General features: G+C 43.1%; 1 protein-coding gene across 1 annotated transcript in view; it reads left to right on the top strand.

Annotated features, from left to right (window-relative positions):
- Window positions 1–18,239, top strand: part of LOC133506254 (potassium voltage-gated channel subfamily KQT member 5-like) — a 180,461-nt gene that overhangs the window by 136,900 nt on the left and 25,322 nt on the right. Inside the window, exons 12-13 of the mRNA XM_061830222.1 lie at window positions 1,758–1,784; window positions 15,886–16,109. Coding sequence (XP_061686206.1) covers window positions 1,758–1,784; window positions 15,886–16,109 — 251 coding nt within the window. The remainder of the gene's footprint in view (window positions 1–1,757; window positions 1,785–15,885; window positions 16,110–18,239) is intronic.

The raw sequence follows: 18,239 nt of genomic DNA, 5'->3' as shown, positions 1-18,239 counted from the left end.
GTGTGATCGGCAGAGGCAACAATTTTTTTGCCTTTGCAAGAAGCCAACTTGCATCAAATAACTATTATTATGAATTGCCTCTTTTAATTAGTCTGGTTCTAGTAAGTTTCTTTCGGCTTGTCCCGTTAGGGGACGCCACAGCATGTCATCTCAGATGAACGTTCATATTTGTTTGGTACAGTGTTTATACCGGATGCCCTCCCTAATGCAACCCCACTTGGGGAATAGAGGCCCCGTGAGATATGAACTCATGACCCCTCGTTTACCAAACCAATGGTCTAACCACTGAGCTAAAGGGCCTCACGTTAATCAGTCTGTTCCTGCAGCTTCTAATTGTGAAAGGTATTTCAAACTTGATTATAATCAGTGTTTACAGTGGCCTAAAATTGCAAAACAATATAACAAATTGTGAAAAGCGTTATTCAAAGGGAGTTAAAGCTAAAGGCTTTATGCCAATGAAATACTGCATTAGAGATGAGGTTACAGCTTAACTATATGAAAAGCAATTTTCACAGTACACTCAGGAGTGACACTATTAGAGACTTTAGATTATCTACATAGCATCTGAATATGACTCAGCCATCGTATGATTCTAATTGTTCATAAAATACAATATATCTTAGTGAAGTGGGTTTCCATTGAACTTGTCATAGTCATCTGATGCCGGTACAGCGGAAAAACTGGTCAGAACATCTGCCTCGCAGTTTTGAAGATCAGGGTTCTAATCTTGGCCCCACCTGTGCAGAATTTGCATGTTCTCCCTCTCTGCGGTGCTTTAATTGACTGAACAGTGAAAAATAAATGAAGAAAATACTGTAAAAGTAACCTATTCCATTGAGAATATGTACATCGTGCCTTATACTTTAGACCAGGGGTGCCCAATGCATTGATTGGTGAGCTAGTTTGGGTTAATTGTGTGACCGTGATAAAAAAAAAAAAAAAGGCAATGGATGGAAATTATTTTGTTGTTGGCTAGAGCTGTGAGGAATGAAAAGTTAGCAATGTACTTTCACCATCGTTCCTGTGTTGCGGTTTTTTATTTGTACATGAAGGGCAAAATTTCGGTTTCGTTTTAATTCATCATTTAAAAAAAAAAAAGCAATTCAGGCAACACATTTTCCTCATTTTTCCTTTTTGAGATTGTAGGTTGAAAACTGCAGCTGTCTACAAGTGTGGACTAAATGGGTAGCGACAAATGAAAGGCCAGTATTGTTAGGGTAATAGGCCATCTGCAACATATTGGTATGAGGATAGACCTATGAACTATTTTGTTTTTGACCCAATTAACCCAGTTCAAAATTTTGTATTAGGAACTAATGATGAACTAAACTAGTTCTTTTTTTGGAATGATGAAGTGAACCTAGATCTAGTTTTCTTTAAAAGTGAACTTTCTCAACATTGATCTTCTATTATTTTATATTGCAAGTTTGCAAATTTTTTTCCCAATATCGCGCAGCATGAGAATGAATGAATGTATGTATGAATGTACGTATACATTGGTAATTGTACTTTGACAACATTGCTAATTGTACTTTGACAATCCATGCTTTACGATTTTTTTTTACATGTTCATGCATTTTGAAATAAATTATTATAATTTTTTATAATTTTTATACTAGCCTGATTATCCACTGATGGTCTTGTGCAATTGCTGCAATTGGTGTGAACAATGAACGTAATTAATATTCAGGACAATGCTCACAATTATCTCTAATATGATGTCTGTCTTTTTCTCCACTGTCAACTGACACCTCCAGAAAAGAACAAGGACAACCAACTCCAAGGTTTGTGATGAAAAATATTGTTTTGCCATTGTAGTGAGGATTAATTTTGGCCTGGCTTGGATATATTTCATTACTGTGCCCATGTGGCTCCAAAGCATTGACAAATGTCTTCAAAATCACATGAGATTCGGCGGGGGTCATCATGTTTATTATCCTCTAGCTCTGTTCTGAATGTGCTGTTTTAAATATTGGGGATCAATTGCAAAACCTTTTGATGATTGCACATTTTGAAAAGCCTCCCAATCTTTTCAAGCTTCCTCTTATATCTTTGGTTAAGATGAGACTAAATCTCAAAGCCGGGAACATTTAATTAAAATCGAGTTTCCATTTGAACAAAATGCCATTTAATCACATTGAGAGGTGTGTCACAGAAGTTCATTTGTTAAACTCGACATTGTTTTGTCTTGGCACATGAACATATCTGTCACGTCCCATCGGAACGGGAGTAGGACCCAAATGCAGGACTCGGACGATGCAAGATAGTTCAGGGAGAAATGTTTATTATTTCGTGGTCGGGGATCAGTCAGGCAGTCCGGTGCAGCAGCGGGAGTTGGGACGTAGGGCGAAGAGAGCAGGTGAGCGGGCAGGCAGGAGTCGGTACACGGGAGAACGATCAAAGCAGGCGGAAGTATCAAAGGACTCAGGCTTACGGGGATGGTCGGAGAACAGGCGAAGGTCGGTACACACAAGTTGTCAATCAGGGATACGAGAGTGCCGGAACGGGACATGAAGCTCAACGAACTGGCCCGGACCAGTCGTCATCGGGGTCATATAAATACACAGACTAATCAGCCCGCATGAGGCGCAGGTGTGCACCTCCCAATCAGCGCAACCGCGGACACCCCCACAGCCCGGGCTGGAGCGGCAGGATCATGACAGTACCCCCCCCCCCCTCAAAGGCACGGCTCCCAGACGTGCCTTAAACGAAAGAAAGAGACAATAATTAACACAGGCTGGGGTGGGCGGATGGGGGATCCGGAGGAGGGCACGCCCCCCCCGAACCCCAGTCTGGTGGCCATCCAGGCCACCAAACGCATGGCGTCCGGGTGAAGAGGTCAGAAGGACGACCCGAACGCCAAGCACCAGGGTCCCCACGGAGCGATTTGGGTGGACGACCTCTGTGAGGAACCAAACGGCGAAGCAGGAACCAGACCGAGGGAGGCAACTGCTCTGGACGAGAACCTCCCACGACGTGGTTGCGAGACAACCAGGGACTGGTCGCCACCGAGGCTTGGTCAGGAGGCAGCCGTGAATTGGTCACCAACGAGGCCAGGTCCTGAAGTGGCTGGGAGCCCTCAGAAGCGAAGAGGATGATTGAGAGAAGGACCAGAGCCATGACCGCCACCATCACAGCCATCCCGAAGTCTCTCCAGCTCCGGGGTGGGTCCACAGAACTCCCCAGCTCCTGTCGCCGTCGAGACAAGGGCGTGGGACAGCTGCGGACCGGTCGCTGCTGGTACTCCTCCTCCTGGACAGGAATGTGAGAAGGCAGCGGCAGCAGCATCACCACCTCCTCCTGGACAGGAACGTGAGAAGCCGGCGGCAGCAGCATCACCACGTCCTCCTGGACAGGAACGTGAGAAGGTGGCGGTAGCAGCAGCATCACCACCTCCTGGACAGGAACGTTAGAAGGCGGCGGCAGCAGCATCACCACCTCCTGGACAGGAACGTGAGAAGGCGGCGACACCATCGCCACCACCTCCTGGACAGCAACGTGGGAAGGCGGCGACACCATCGCCACCTCCTCCTGGACAGCAACGTGAGAAGGCGGTGACACCATCGCCACCTCCTGGACGGGAACATATGGACGTGCCCGGCGCCGTCGGAGCAGGAACAGGGGACCACCGCGGGCCGGTCGCCACTGGTACTCCAGCGCACGGACGAGAAGCGGCTGTGGAGACGTCGGCACCTCCTGGACATCAACGTGAGGCGGTATCGTGTCGGTCCCCACTGCCACGTGAGCTTGCAGTGCATTCGTTGAAACTGACACATGGGTGTATCTCGGGAGCGGGTCAGTTGCAACTGCCGCGTGAGCTCTGCTCGGAACAGCCAAAACCTCGACGTGGGAATGACGAGGAGGCGGGTCAGTTTCCACAGCTACGTGCACTTGGCGAGGTGGCGAGTCCGTTCCCACTGCAGCGTGCCTTGGCGAGGGGGTGGGTCTGTTTCCACGGCGACATGAACGAGAGTAGGCAGAGAGTCAGTCGAAACTGACACATGGGCGTATCTCGGGAGCGGGTCAGTTCCAACTGCCACGTGAACCTGCGTCAGCAGCGAGTCCGTCGCAGTTGTGACGTCAGTGTAGCTCAGCTGGTTCGCCAATCCTTGCAGGACCTGGGCCGTGAGAGCCGCCAATTCGGCGCTCTGCCGCTCTACCTGCGCCCGCATTTCGCAGCAGAACGCCTCGTGATTTGGCGGCTCCTCCTCCCTCTGGGCTGGAGGCTTCGCCACCAGCTGCGGGTCTGCCGGTTTCGCCCTGACCATTCGTCGTCGGGGTCATATAAATACACAGACTAATCAGCCCGCATGAGGCGCAGGTGTGCGCCTCCCAATCAGCGCAACCGCGGACACCCGCACAGCCCGGGCTGGAGCGGCAGGATCATGACAATATCATGTTCCAGCCATTTCACACGTGGGTGAGTATGGATCTGTATGTTCTTGCTCTTTTCTATTTCATGGCACCATGATTTCAATAAAAGTAATTGTATTCTATATAGTTTCAAACGTGACTGTACTTCATTTTTATTTTGAGTCATATTTTTACCAAACATAGCACATTTTGTCTTTATATTCCACAAACAACTGACCTGTGAGAAGCATATCCAAAACAAACTTAAGCTAATTCTATTTGTCATCCAAATTATTTTTTTCAGCTATCACTGTAACAGAAATGCTACTATAATCATCAATACACTTGCAAAAACATCCTTTCTGGAACATCTGACCAAAGCCTTAAGGATATGCTCTCTCAAATTTTAAGCAGCACAGTTTTAATCATGTATTGGGTTGTGTCAGTACTGCATGTGATGGAACCAAAATTGTAAAAATGTAGCAGCGAAAGTAAAATACCTAGCTAGTTAACAGTGAGTAATACTGTATGTGAAGTTTACAGGACATGCTGGTCAACGTGATGCACCGAGGACTTATATGTGCACTCAAGTTGGGGATTCACATTATCATTTTAATTCATGCAGATCACATACTCACAGTCCAAAAACTAACATTCCAGCAGTCTAAAATGTGAAGTCAGCCTCTACTTGTGTTTTATTTAGCTTCCATAGGGAAGCAACCTTTTGTTTTCCTGCTTCTCTTAGTCAGTAATTAAATAAAACAAAGTTGAAATGACAGTGGTTATGCTCCCATAAACGAGTACTGGCATTGTGTAACTCAGATTTGCTGGATGCAAACTGGTGAGTCAATCACTTGTTGCCATTTTTCATCCCGAGTCAGGGACATCAACATGAATTGTGTGAGTCACCAAACTAGCACATATCAAATGTTGCTGTCGATGTATTTTGTCAATCACCTCGTATTTGCTATTCCAAAATATCAGTGGTCCACAAAATGTGTTGCCTTAAACTTCATCTTCGCTTGGCATAAGATCCTCCCAAGAAAGATTTAGGTTGTTGGTTTTTTTTTGTGGATGTATTAGAAGAGAGGTCACTGATGTAGTGGTACACACGCCTCACTTTGGTGCGGGCAGCGTGGGATCGATTCCCGCTCAGTGTTGGTGTCGATACCTGCCCTGCGACTGACTGGATACCATTTCAGGGTGTAGTCTGCCTTTGCACGAAGCTAGCTGGGATAGGCTCCAGCTTTCCTGTGACCCTTGTGAGGATGAGCGGCTTGAATAATTGATAGATGAATGTATTAAAGGATAGAAAAAAGTGCAAAAACAATGGCTAAAATAAAAATTTGAACAATGTTGGCATTTAAAATAGTTGAATAGCCACTTGCCATTTCTCTTTCTCTCTCTGCATCTAATAATACACATACGTCTATCTGCCTTTGTTTCATTCTTTTTTTGTTTTTTTCAGTCAAATGAATAGTAATAAACAGAAGCTTCTGAGGAGGTGTACTTCTTGGAAACATAGGTATACTCCTGCTCTGTCTACGACATGTTTCTGGGAATGCTGACAACACTGTGTTCCAAATTAGCAAACATTTGCAGAGTCCGATATAGTCAATCAATTTTACTGGGATTATTTTAGTAACCATCAACAATTATAGCAAAGCTTTACAATAATGAAGATTTTGAGAACCCACCACGATACCTTTAGGAAAATCACTCCAGTTCCTGTGGAGTTGCTGTTTGTACTGTAGATATACAGTGCTGGTGTCCACCCTCATAGATCCTCTTTTAATCTTAATAGGGTTGAGGTCATGAAGTGATGGTGGCCACAGCATTCACAGTTGTCCCTTTATTTGATAGCAGAATATGGAGTATCTTTTGAATTGTGGGACAATGTGTGTGAATGTAATTTGTATGAGAATTCTTGTTATGTGGAACAAGCACTCCTTTTTAAACTATGGCAGGAAAGCTTCAGTTGAAACTCCACTAAAGTTGCAGTGATCATTTGGACAACATCAGGTGCCAAAAAGAGGCCTAGAAGCTTGCTCTTCATTATTCCAGCCCAAAGCATCTGCCCACTTACTGACGTGAAAGCACAAATCATTTAGAAGCCTACCCATTTCCTCAATGAATAATACAGTTACTATTAACTGTCTGGGAAACTAATCATCTAGCTTGCTAGATAGATCAGTGCAGGTCGCCTAAGCCATGCCTACTTAGATACTGTTGTTATGCACCCCAAGCTACAATCAAAATGCCAGACGCAGTGCGGTCGAAGCATGTTATGAGCGATTCATTAGAGCAAATTCCCGATAGTATTTCTGTTTCCTTTCCACCCATGGTATCAGAAATATTGACAAAGAGTATACAGAAACGCCTGAATTACTTTCAACAGCGATATATTCATAATGTCAAGGTCAGGTGCGGCTGGAAGCTTTGAGTTTTGCCCAGCTCAGGTAGAGCTTCCTCCTTCCTCTATAGGCGTTACACTGACTAATTGAATAATTTACCTTGGAACAGACGGCTTTGTGCTGATTTATCTGTAATACGTTCAGCTGGTCGTCAGGTCGGCCACAAGCCTTAATCCACCATTTGCATTTATCTAAATTACGCTTTGGGGTGGGAAAGCGCATCAGATATCTTCCCAGTAATCTCTCTGGATAGCGCTCGTCTCAATTACATGTTACCCAGCCAAATCGAAGCACCATATTTCTGAATACACTTATACATATACAATATACACTTGCAATTCCGAGGCTTAAAGTAACCATGCGCTCTCTTTGTTTGTGGGTAAAGGGTCGTGGCTATAGGCAGCACAGCCGGAGTTCAGAAAATGACGCTCACTGATTGGTCAAAAGGGACCTTTCAATCATTCTCACCATCCATTGATAATAGCGATTTAAATAGAAAGGAGAAATGTCCAAAAATCAAAATGTTTTACTTGAATCCTGTATCCATCATAATTTGGAACACAGTGTAAACATTAGTCCATGGTATAGCTGTAATGTGGTGCAGTGTCAGGTTTAGTCATTATAATGTTCCTATACTTTTTCATTTTTATAGTGAGGACACTAATATGCATCTTGTCTGATCTAATTTCTTGATAACTGTGATACTATTGCTTGATTTTGTCTGCTTTATATATACAGTACTAAAAATTTTCAGGCTTCTTTCTTAATAGCAAAGATGAACAAATATATTTTTAAATGATAAACTCGTGAAGCAGACCAGGAGAAAAAATTATGGTATCAAAACATTGAATCTAATATCAAGTTCAAGTAACTTCATCAGATGTTATACATAGGTGACATACAACATATCTGAAATACAATTCTTCTCAGACCTTCTGTGCCATAATTGCCTAAATAGTTAAAAATAAATTAATAAGATACAAATAAACGGGTCTGTCTAAAATATGTACTTTGTGCCTTATATTGTAGACAATATAACCAATATGGACAATCTTCCTAATTTAACAAGAGCTGTGATTTCTATATATATTTTACAATCTAAACTCAATGCACACGGTTCAGTATTTTGGACAGTGTTTTAATTATAGACATTTCTCAACAGTGTAACAGAATAATCACTTGGGTAATGTAAACAGGGCTGCAAGTACAAGGCGAATACTATGCTTAAACGTCCCGAAATGTATGATTTTTAGTGTGTTATTAATGGAAAAAACAGTAGCCGGTATGAACCCAGATGTTTTTTCACCGTGAAACATGATTTTGACATATATGGCTTTTTGTAACTCTTGCCATGAAAATCCTCTCAAGGGATTTGTCTTCGAGAAGATGCAGGAAGTGACGTACAGGGCAGAAGTGCACTCAAGCAGTCTCGTCTGTTTATACTAGTTTTACCTGCTGGAGGGTAGTTTGTTGTTCCTTCGTGTTAGCCAAAATGCCGGCTTGTTGTATTGGTGGATATTGCTCGAAACACTTGGGAGGATGGATTCACTTTTCATACTTTTCCAAAAGATCCGGTCTGTCGTGAAAAATGGATTGCACAGGTGCAAAGGACGAGAGCTTCGTGGGTTCCAAATGACAGGTAGGTGTGTATACAGCTAATAAAAAAAAAAATAGTTGGGTGGGGGTGGGGGGCGTAATCCATAAGAAGGGGTACGAAATATGTCGATGTGCTGAAGGGCGGCCTCTGCAGGCCTTGTTGATCGCCACCGGCCTTGTTTGGCCGCGGCATCGTTGTCGCTCACGGGCGGGCGGCGTTGTTTTTCTCATCACTCGGGAGGAGGATTGGGCGGGGAGGTGCTTTGACCGTGACCCGCATATCATCTAAATATGACTCGAAACGATACCTCACCTACACCTCACTCAGTTGTGAAATCTTCTCTTCTTCAAAAAGAGCTTCCGTGTCAGAAGGGGCGTGTTCGTCTCCCATAGTAGGGCAGGGGGGTGGGTGAGTGGGGTCCCCTGCAATCCTGGTCGACATGAGGGTGAGGCGCGTGTCATAAATGTCCAGTAAGGAGGGAAGAGAGATACTGATGATCTTCTCAACTGTTCTCACAGTGTGCTGCTGGATCTTGTGGCAGGACGTGGTGCAAGCAATGTACCACTTGTTGATGCTGCTGCACAGTATGCTCTCGATCGTGCCTTTGTAAAAGGAGATTATGATGGAGGATGGGGATATCGCTGTTTCCAGTTTATGCAGGAAGTAGAGCCGCTGTTGCGCCTTTTTAGTGAGTGCTGTGGTGTTAGTGGTCCAGGACAGATTTTGGGAGATGTGCACACCCAGGAATTTGGTGCTGCTCACCCGCTCTACTCGACTACTACTACAGCATTCTGACATGTGAGTCTTTAGTCTCCAGGTAGGTGAGCGCTTAGAGGAGGATAATGGAGATGGCATCATCTGTCGAGTGGTTGGTCCAATTTGCAAGCCGATAGGGGTCTAACATGGGGCGAATGAGAAATTCATGTGCTCCATGAGTAGCTGCTCGAGGCACTTCATAATGATGGGAGTCCAACAAGGTGGTCATCATTGTAGCAGGAGCGTGATGGCTTTGGTACGGGGATGATGATGGTAGTTTTGAGCCAGGTTGGATTATTATTATTAATGGATGAGCGAAGTGAGGTGTTGAAAATGTCTGTGAGGACATTAAAATAAAAATATGATAGTTGTTCAATCAAAAGTGTGCTCTCTAATTGCCATCATAGGTTTCTTCAAATTCACCCTATTAAAATGTTGACAATTAATTACTGTGTTGTTTGGTGACCACCCTAAACTTAGATCAGTAGAAATAAAGGAGAGCCTTGTCTCAGGAGATTAGAAAGAAAATTATAGACATGCACGATAAAAATAAATGCTATTAGACCATCTCCAAGCACTTTGATGTTCATCTGACTACAGTTGCACATATCCATCCATCCATTTTCCTTTGTTTATCCGAGGTCGGGGTGATAGAAGCTGGCTCAAGGGATGTGGAACATCACCTCTCTGGAAGGCAAGGAACACAAGCTGGTGTGTGAGGTCAAGAAGTTCGGACTAGATATAGTAAGATTCGCCTCTACACACTGCTTGGACTCTGGTACCAGTGGTCTTGATAAGGGTTTGGACTCTTTTCCACTCCGGAGTTCCCAACGGTGAATGGCGCAGAGTAGGTGTTGATATGCTTATTGCCCCGTGGCTTGGTGGCTGTAAGTTGGGGTTCACTTGCCTTTGAATGGGAGGACAGATCCTGATGTTTTTTGTGCCTATACACCATACAGCAGTTCAGCATACCCACCCATATTGTAGTCCTTGAAGAGTGTGTTAAGAGAGCCCTTCCACTGAGCACTCCATCGTTCTCCTGTGGGACTTCAATGTTCATGTGGGCAAAGACAGTGACACCTGGCAGGGCTTGATTGGGAGGAACTGCCTCCCTGATCAGAACTTGAGCAGTATTCTGTTATTAGACTTCTGTGCTCATCTAAGATTGTCTATAACGAACACCTTTTTCAAGCACGAGGGTGCTCACATATGCACTTGGCACCAGGACAACGTAGGTTGTAGTTCAATAATCAACGTTGTGGTTGTGTCGTCGTACTTGTGGCTGCATGTTTTGGACACTTGGGTGAAAAACAGAAACAGAGTGGAGCTGTCAACTAATCACCACCTGGTGAAGAGCTGAGGTGTACTTATTTCCTCACGGTTCGGTGCCTGTACGTTAGGGTTCACCCACCTTCAGGTAGGGGGACAGGTCCTACTGTTTTTTTGTGCCTATCAACCAAACAGCAGTTCAGCGTACCCACCCATTTTGAAATTCTTGGAGGGGGTGGTAGAGAGCCCTGCCACTGAGGACTCCATTGTTCTCCTGTGGGACTTCAACGGTCAAGTGGACAATGACAGTGACACATGATTGGGCTTTATTGGGAGGTTCAGCATCCCCGATCAGAACCCCAGCGGTGTTCTGTTATTGGATTTGCTCATCAAGGATTGTCCATAACAAACCCCATTTTCAAGCATGAGGGTTCTTTAGGGATTTGCGAGTGTGGACCCTACGCGTGTTCACGAGTCGAGGAAGATATGACGAATGATTAGAAAAAGTTTGCAGCAAATGGATTTATTACAAAGGAATGTGCAGTACAGACGCCCGGGTCTTATCTAGGTATCTGCCGCACACGAGACGTGTGTCTTCTGGCAGGATAGCCAAAGAAGAAGACAAGATCTGCCCAGTAACACAAGGTTTTTATATGTATGGGTCCGTGGTAAAAGTGACTGCCCCCCCGCAGTCTGGTCCTGGGCTGGGATGATAACTTTCCGCTCCTTATCCTGTGGCCCCATAGCTCATTGGTTAGAGCACTGGTTTGGTAAACCAGTGGTTAGGTGTTCGTATCCCACTGGGCCCTCCGCTCCCTGTGAAGGGTTGTGTCAGGAAGGGTATCCGGCGTAAAAATTGTGCCAAACATATATGTGCGTTCATCTGAGATGACATGCTGTGGCGACCCCAAAAGGGACAATCCACCGGCTCCACAAAGCATCCTTGTCTGATTAGCAAATGGGCAACACTTCAGCTGTTGATTAAATGTATAAGGTCATATTTAAGCAAATAATGAAAGTGCAATAAAAGTAAAAGTCTTCAGTTCTCACACATGCGATTGGCACCAGGACAACCTAGGTCGCAGTTCGATAATCAACTTTGTGGTTGTTTCATTGGACTTGCGGCTGCATGTTTTGGACACTCGGATGAGAAGAGGAGCGGAATTGTCAACTGATAACCTCCTGGTGGTGGGTTGGCTCCGATGGTAGGGAAGATGCCGGTTTGACGTGTGAAATGTATTATGAGTCTGCTGTGAATGGCTGGCGGAAGGTGTTTCAAATTTCCACCTCTGACAGAACTCATGATCCAGGGAATGTGGAGGACATCAAGTACCCATTGCAAAATCGGTCGACCATCGCTGTGACCATCGCTGTGGCTGTAAGATGTTCGGTGCCTGTTGTGGAGGTAATCCCGAACATGTTGGTAGACACCAACAGTGAGGGTTTCCGTCAAGCTGAAGAAGGAGTCCTATCGGGCCTTTTTGGCCTGTGGGACTCCCAAGGCAGCTAATGGGTACCAGTTAGCCAAGAGGAATTCAGCTTTCATGGTCACTGAAGCAAAACCTTGTGCATGGCAGGAGTTCGGTGAGGCCATAGAAAAACACTTCCGGGTGGCTTCGAGGAAATTCTGGTCCATCATCCGGTGTATCAGGAGTGAGAAGCTGTGTACCATCAACACTGTGTATAGTGACGATGGGGTGCTCTTGATCTCGACTCAGGACGTTGTGAGTCGGTGGGCAGATTACTTCGAAGACATCAATTCCATCGACACACTTTCCCATGAAGAAGAAGAGTCTGGGATCTCTAAGGCGGGCTTTTCTATTTCTGGGATTGAGGTCACCAAGGTGGTCCTCAGTGGCAAGGACACTGGTAGTTGATAAGATTCGCCTGGAGTTCCTAAAGGCTCCTGACATTGTAGACCTGTCCTGGTTGAGATGTATCTGCAACATCGCTTGTACATCAGGGGCAGTGCCTCTGGATTGCTGACTCGGTTGGTGATCCCCCATTTTTACAAAGCATTTGCAACAGGATTTAAAAAAAAAGCAAAAGACTCCCCTAAAAAAAAAACCAAGAATGGCAAAGAGCAAAGCACTGGAGTGAAGGGGCCTGTGAGCCCTGATCTCAATCCTATTGAACATCTGAAGAAGGAGCTGAAACATGCCGTTTAAAAAAAACTCCCTTCAAACCTTGGACAAATGGAGCAGTTTGCCCCAATTTGCAATAGAGTGGGGCAAAATATCCAAGGAGAGGTGCACAAGTTTCATTCAGCATTATAAAAAAACATTTTATTGCATTGATTGCATCAAAAGGTTATGCAACAAAATATTTGCTCCAGGCTATCATCAATGTTGTCCAGGCCTCTTTCATGTGTTTGTATTTGAATTTTTTTTGTTGAACCACAACTCAAAAGCAATAACTGCTTTTCACTAGTTAATTTTGATTAAATATGTATTTATTCGGCGGCATGGTGAGGCAACTGGTTACAGAGTTGACCTCACAATTCTGAGGACCAGGTTTCAAATCCCAGCCCTGCCTGTGTGGAGTTTGCATGTTCTCCCCGCGCCTGTATGGATTTTCTCCGGGCACTCCAGTATTCTCCCAGATCCCAAAAACATGCATTTATTGGAGACTCTATATTGGCCGTATGTCTGATTGTGAGTGCGAATGTTGTCTGTCTCTGGCAGCCAGTTCAGGGTGTACCCTGCCTCCGGCCCGATGACAGCTGGGATTGGCTCAAATTTAAAAATATATAGTGATGGTTCCAATTCCAAAGCAATAAATGAAATCACATCTTTCTGCTACTGACGGCCATCCAACAATGGCATCATTTCCTGAACGGCTGACAAGAAGAAGACAGAGTTAAAGTTATAAATTGTCACTTTTGTCACCCCTTTGTCTAAAATTCAGTTTTGCAACAAAAGAAACTGTCGCTTACATTTTTATTTTGTTTTAAAGGACAGCCAGTGGGGGTGATGGGTATGGATTCTTTGGAGGAGGCAACTGTTGTAAATTCACTAGTATTGCAGGGTTTTGTGCATGCATATCTCAGATGCTCTGAATATATTTTATTTTACATCAGGCACCTTGTTAGTCAGCTCAGGATTCCTTGGGAAGATATGCGATTTTGTCATGGCAGATGGCTGTTATTGTTTTCTATTATCATTTATCATCAGTGTATATTTGTGATAAAAATATCAGACAGAAATATCTCAGGTACAATGCAGACAGAAGTAGCCATTCCCTATTATTGCCGTGTTTGTGTATGTAATCTTCGGTGCTTGTATTTTATTTCAGGCACCTTGATGTGTGGTTAAGGGGTCCTCAGAAAAGAGGTTCAATTTTCACAGCAATTAATGTTTAGTGGATGATTTGTGTGTGAAACTCAATTTAAAATTTAACTCTGGAAACTTTGGGGTTATTTCCTTACAGTATTCTATTTTTTTTATTCTTGATTTGGTGGATTTTATGAGCTGGACCCCGAAATTAAGTAAAAATGAACAAATAAAGATGACACGTTGGGTCATCTGAAAAGCGTTGGTCTCACATTTCTGAGGTCCCAGGTTCAATCCCAGACCCGCCTTTGCGGAGTTTGCATGTTTTCCCCGGGCCTGTGTGCGATTTCTCCAGGCACTCCGGTTTCCTCCCACATCCCAAAAACATGCAACATTAATTGGAAACTCTAAATTGCCACTAGGTGTGATTGTGAGTGCGGCTGTTTGTCTCTATGTACCCTGCGATTGGCTGGCAACCAGTTCAGGGTGTACCCCCCCCTCCTGCCCATTGACAGCTGGGATAGGCTCCAGCACTCCTGCAACCCTCGTGAGGATAAGCGGCTAAGACAATGGATGGCTAAATGGATAAACAAATAAATACAGTTCTTGAAATTGTTTAAAATGTGGGCCCTGAATCTATAATCTATGAAAGTTTAAAGTTTTGAGTGGAATTATGGAAACAAATTTTCATTACATTAATTTTTTGGGAGCAAGAGTATGTAAATGAATAAAAAACAAAGTGGTTAATAAATAAACAACAGGCTCGACACCAAAGAATAGTCATAAGTAAAAAAAAAAAAAAGTTTATACTATTCTTGTTATTGTCAGATGACCCTCTATCTAAATATCTAGATTAAGCATGTTGAAGAAGAATGACTAGCTATTTTTGTATACATGTGACTGATTTTTTTTTCATTCTTCTGATATTTATTCTCTTGCAATGTATTCTATAAGTCAGTTTCTCTGAGCTTGTCCCTTTCAGGGTGACCACAGCATGTCATCTCAGATGAACGCACATAAAGGTTTAGCACTAACCCTTTTACACCAGATGCCCTACCTGACGCAACCATTCTCAGGGAGTGGAGGCCCCAGTGGGATATGAACCCACAACCCCTGGTGTACCAAACCAGTGCTCTAACCACTGAGCTATGGGGCCTCTTTGCAATGTATTTGGTGATGGGAGTTATTAGATAGTGATGATTTTAATAGTTGATCATAGATGTTCATTTTTCCAGTTTAATAAAATTGTTTTCTTAGAGGTAGTTAAGGCAACAACTAACGATTGTTATCATTTATTTCGGAGGTTAATTATCCTCAAGTTGCAAAGTATACACAATCTTAGGGAAAGTGGAATTCTGCAGTTCAAAATAGACGAGAGTTTCTGCATCACTAAATTCCAAAAGCACAGAATTGGTGTGAATTTCCATATAGCAAGAAAATAGGGGTATGGAGTATTTTTGGTGCATTGCGTGGGGAAATGAGATCGAGAGAAACCTATTTTATGCATTGGGTGCTGAGTAAAGGATGTTCTATGGAGCACTTTATATTGTATAAGATAGAAAGGTCTTCTTCCCATTTATTCATTGGTAAGTGTATTAATTTAGTGCATGAGAATAAGTCATAAACTTTTAGGATTTTTTTTTTCTTCCTTTGCGCGAGAAGCTTCACTATTTGGATAACAAATTCTGGTGGTTTGAGGGTGCTCTGCAGTGTTGGAATTTTTTTTTAAATAGCTACTTTTAATGTATTGTATTGAAAAAAGTTTCAGCCTGTTCTATGAAATTCTTGAAATAGTTCATCACATGTCCTCAAAATATTATTGTTAAATTGTTGCATGTGGTCAATTCCATGTTATAATAAAGAGATATATTGTTAAATTCAAAATCTGGATTGTGCCAGAACATTTATGGCCTTTAAGACTTAATAAATGGAAATTTTGTGAGTTTGATGTTATTGCAATCTATCATAGAAGTGGGGGGGGGGGGGGGGGGGAACCAAGCTCGGCTTGCGTCTTGCGACTGCAACACATGCTATTTTTTCTCAATGCAGCTCTTCGCCTGAACATTATTACTGGAGATGCTGTTGGTAAGGAATGATTGATGTACTAAAACTGTTGGGATAAGCGCAGCACTTTTTTAATCCACATGACGATGTTCGTGTTAGTGTTATTCTTCTCACATTTGCTCTCCTCTGTTTCACCATTCCTTCCCTTTTCATTCGACAGCCAGAAACTCAGTTTCAAGGAGCGGGTGAGGATGGCTAGCCCAAGAGGTCAGTGCATCAAGAACAGGCAGATCTCCTCAATGAACGATCGTCGTTCTCCAGTAGCAGAGGCTGGTACAGAGGGCACCAGCCCTGCCAAGGTACAGAAGAGCTGGAGTTTCAATGACCGCACACGCTTCAGACCCTCACTGCGCCTTAAAAGCCAGTCACGATCCACCACTGATGGTGAGTGGCTATAAAGTTTTGATCACTTGTAAGAGTAACTACTATTGACACAATTGATACAAATCGCATTCTTGACATATTTTCAGTTACAAGCTACAAATGATGAGTACAGGTGCATCTAATTTTTCTGCAAAGAAATCTTTTTCCTCAAGGGCACAATCCAGCAGTTCAACCTGATGTTTCGTTGTGCTAAGAAAATAATTAGAAAAAACTGGGGCATGTGGCCTGAAAATAAAATTGATTTACAAATTTTATCCCCCATTTTTGAAAGATTTTTTTTCCTTTCCCAAGAAAACAGTAAGTACCAATGACAGAGAATTGTTTTTTTTTATTTTCTGAAAAACTTAAATATAACGGCTGGTAATGTAAAATTACGCAACAACACTTTCTTGTTTGCTTTTCTTAATCCTCTGACCAACAGTGCGGTACAAACAGGTAATAATCTTACCAATGCCTGGACATGAGGAATAATTATGTGCTCTTCACAACATGTTTGATGATGAATACTTTTATTTGAATTAGTTCATCTCATATTTAAGATGATGCTCTATTTTATTTTATTGGTTCAAGCACCTTGTGGAGAAGCACTCTTTATCTCGTCATATAATGACAATAAAGGCTTTTGAATTGGTTTGATTGATTTGATACTTCCCTTGTGGATTAATCTGCAAAACTTATGTTTGCATAAAATACCTCTGTAAGAATAAATGTGGCATAGCACATTTTATGCAAATAAATAATAAATCCACCTAAACACTAATTGATCATCGGAAACTAGCAACTTTTGTTAAGCTTTGTTTTAAAAGATAAAGAGTGCCACTTGTGTCCTGAACATGGGGTCCGTGCTTGTCGTTTAAATCTTTTATAAATGTAAACTCGAAAAAAAATGAAAATTAACTTATCGCCCAGGTCTAGCTCCAGGTGATACAGTTTAATTTTACATGTTTTCTTGCAGTTTGTCATGCTCCTGGCACCCAGCCAAGCTGGGTGGGGCCAGGCAATCAGCACTAACACACCTGCACCTCTGAACCCTAATGACTTTCAGTACATATAGGACCCGGGGGCCAACTAGTCTTCCGCCAGATCGTTGCCTTTGATGTCTCGTTTGCCTGACTTCTGCCTTCTGTGTACCGACCCTCGCCTGTCCCCTGACCACCCTTGTAAGCCTGCTCCAACTAGTACTTCTGTTCGTTTGGACTGACTTGCTGGTAACCGACCTCTGAACAAATAAAGACCTCCTTTGTACTGACTGCCTGCCTCTTGAGTCGTGCATTTGGGTCCGCCCTCAAGCCTCGTTCGTGACACAGTTCACCATTGTGATACATTTTGTATTTTAATACAAGATTGCAAAATAACTTGAATCGTTGACAACTTTGACCCGTAATGCATTGAGTGCCAAGACTATATTCTCCGATGTCTTTAAATGGCCAACTTAAATTAAATAAAGTACTGGAGCCTATACCAACTGTCAACGGGCAGGAGGCAGGGTACACCCTGAACTGGTTTCCAGCCAATTGCAGGGCATATCGAGACAAACAGACACACTCACAATCACACCTAGACAATTTGAGTGTCCAATTAATGTAGCATGTTTTTGGGATGTGGGAGGTAAAAGATAAAATGGTAATTATCTGAAGGCCAATTTAGTTAAAAAAAAAAAACAAACAAAATTAAAAATGACAGCGGCATGGGAGAGACAAGATGCCTGAGACAGACTGACGAACTACACGAAATGCCCAGATCAAACGTGACTTTCACGATTGCACAATGTTAAACTACTGCAATAGAATGTTGTTTAATAATATCACCGCATTCCGATTGTCACGATCATTGGGCTTTATCTTGTTACTGCAAATGGAACCGGATATACTCATTACAGTGGGGATGACAACACGATTGGATTGTATTTAAAAAAACATCTGTACAACAATCATTAATAATATTCATTGTGCATGTACAGATACAGTGGTAATATACAGTGCCTTGTGAAAGTATTTGGCCCCCTGGAACTTTTCAACCTTTTGCCACATTTTAGGGTTCAAACATAAAGATAAAAAAATGTTTTTTTTTTTTTGTTAAGAATCAACAACAAGTGGGACACAATCATGAAGTGGTACAAAATTTATTGGA

This window comes from Syngnathoides biaculeatus, chromosome 9 (assembly GCF_019802595.1).
Source record: "Syngnathoides biaculeatus isolate LvHL_M chromosome 9, ASM1980259v1, whole genome shotgun sequence".
Classification (NCBI taxonomy): Eukaryota; Metazoa; Chordata; class Actinopteri; order Syngnathiformes; family Syngnathidae; genus Syngnathoides; species Syngnathoides biaculeatus.
Note: the sequence above shows the minus strand (reverse complement) of the source record. Positions and strands in the feature narration are given on the sequence as shown.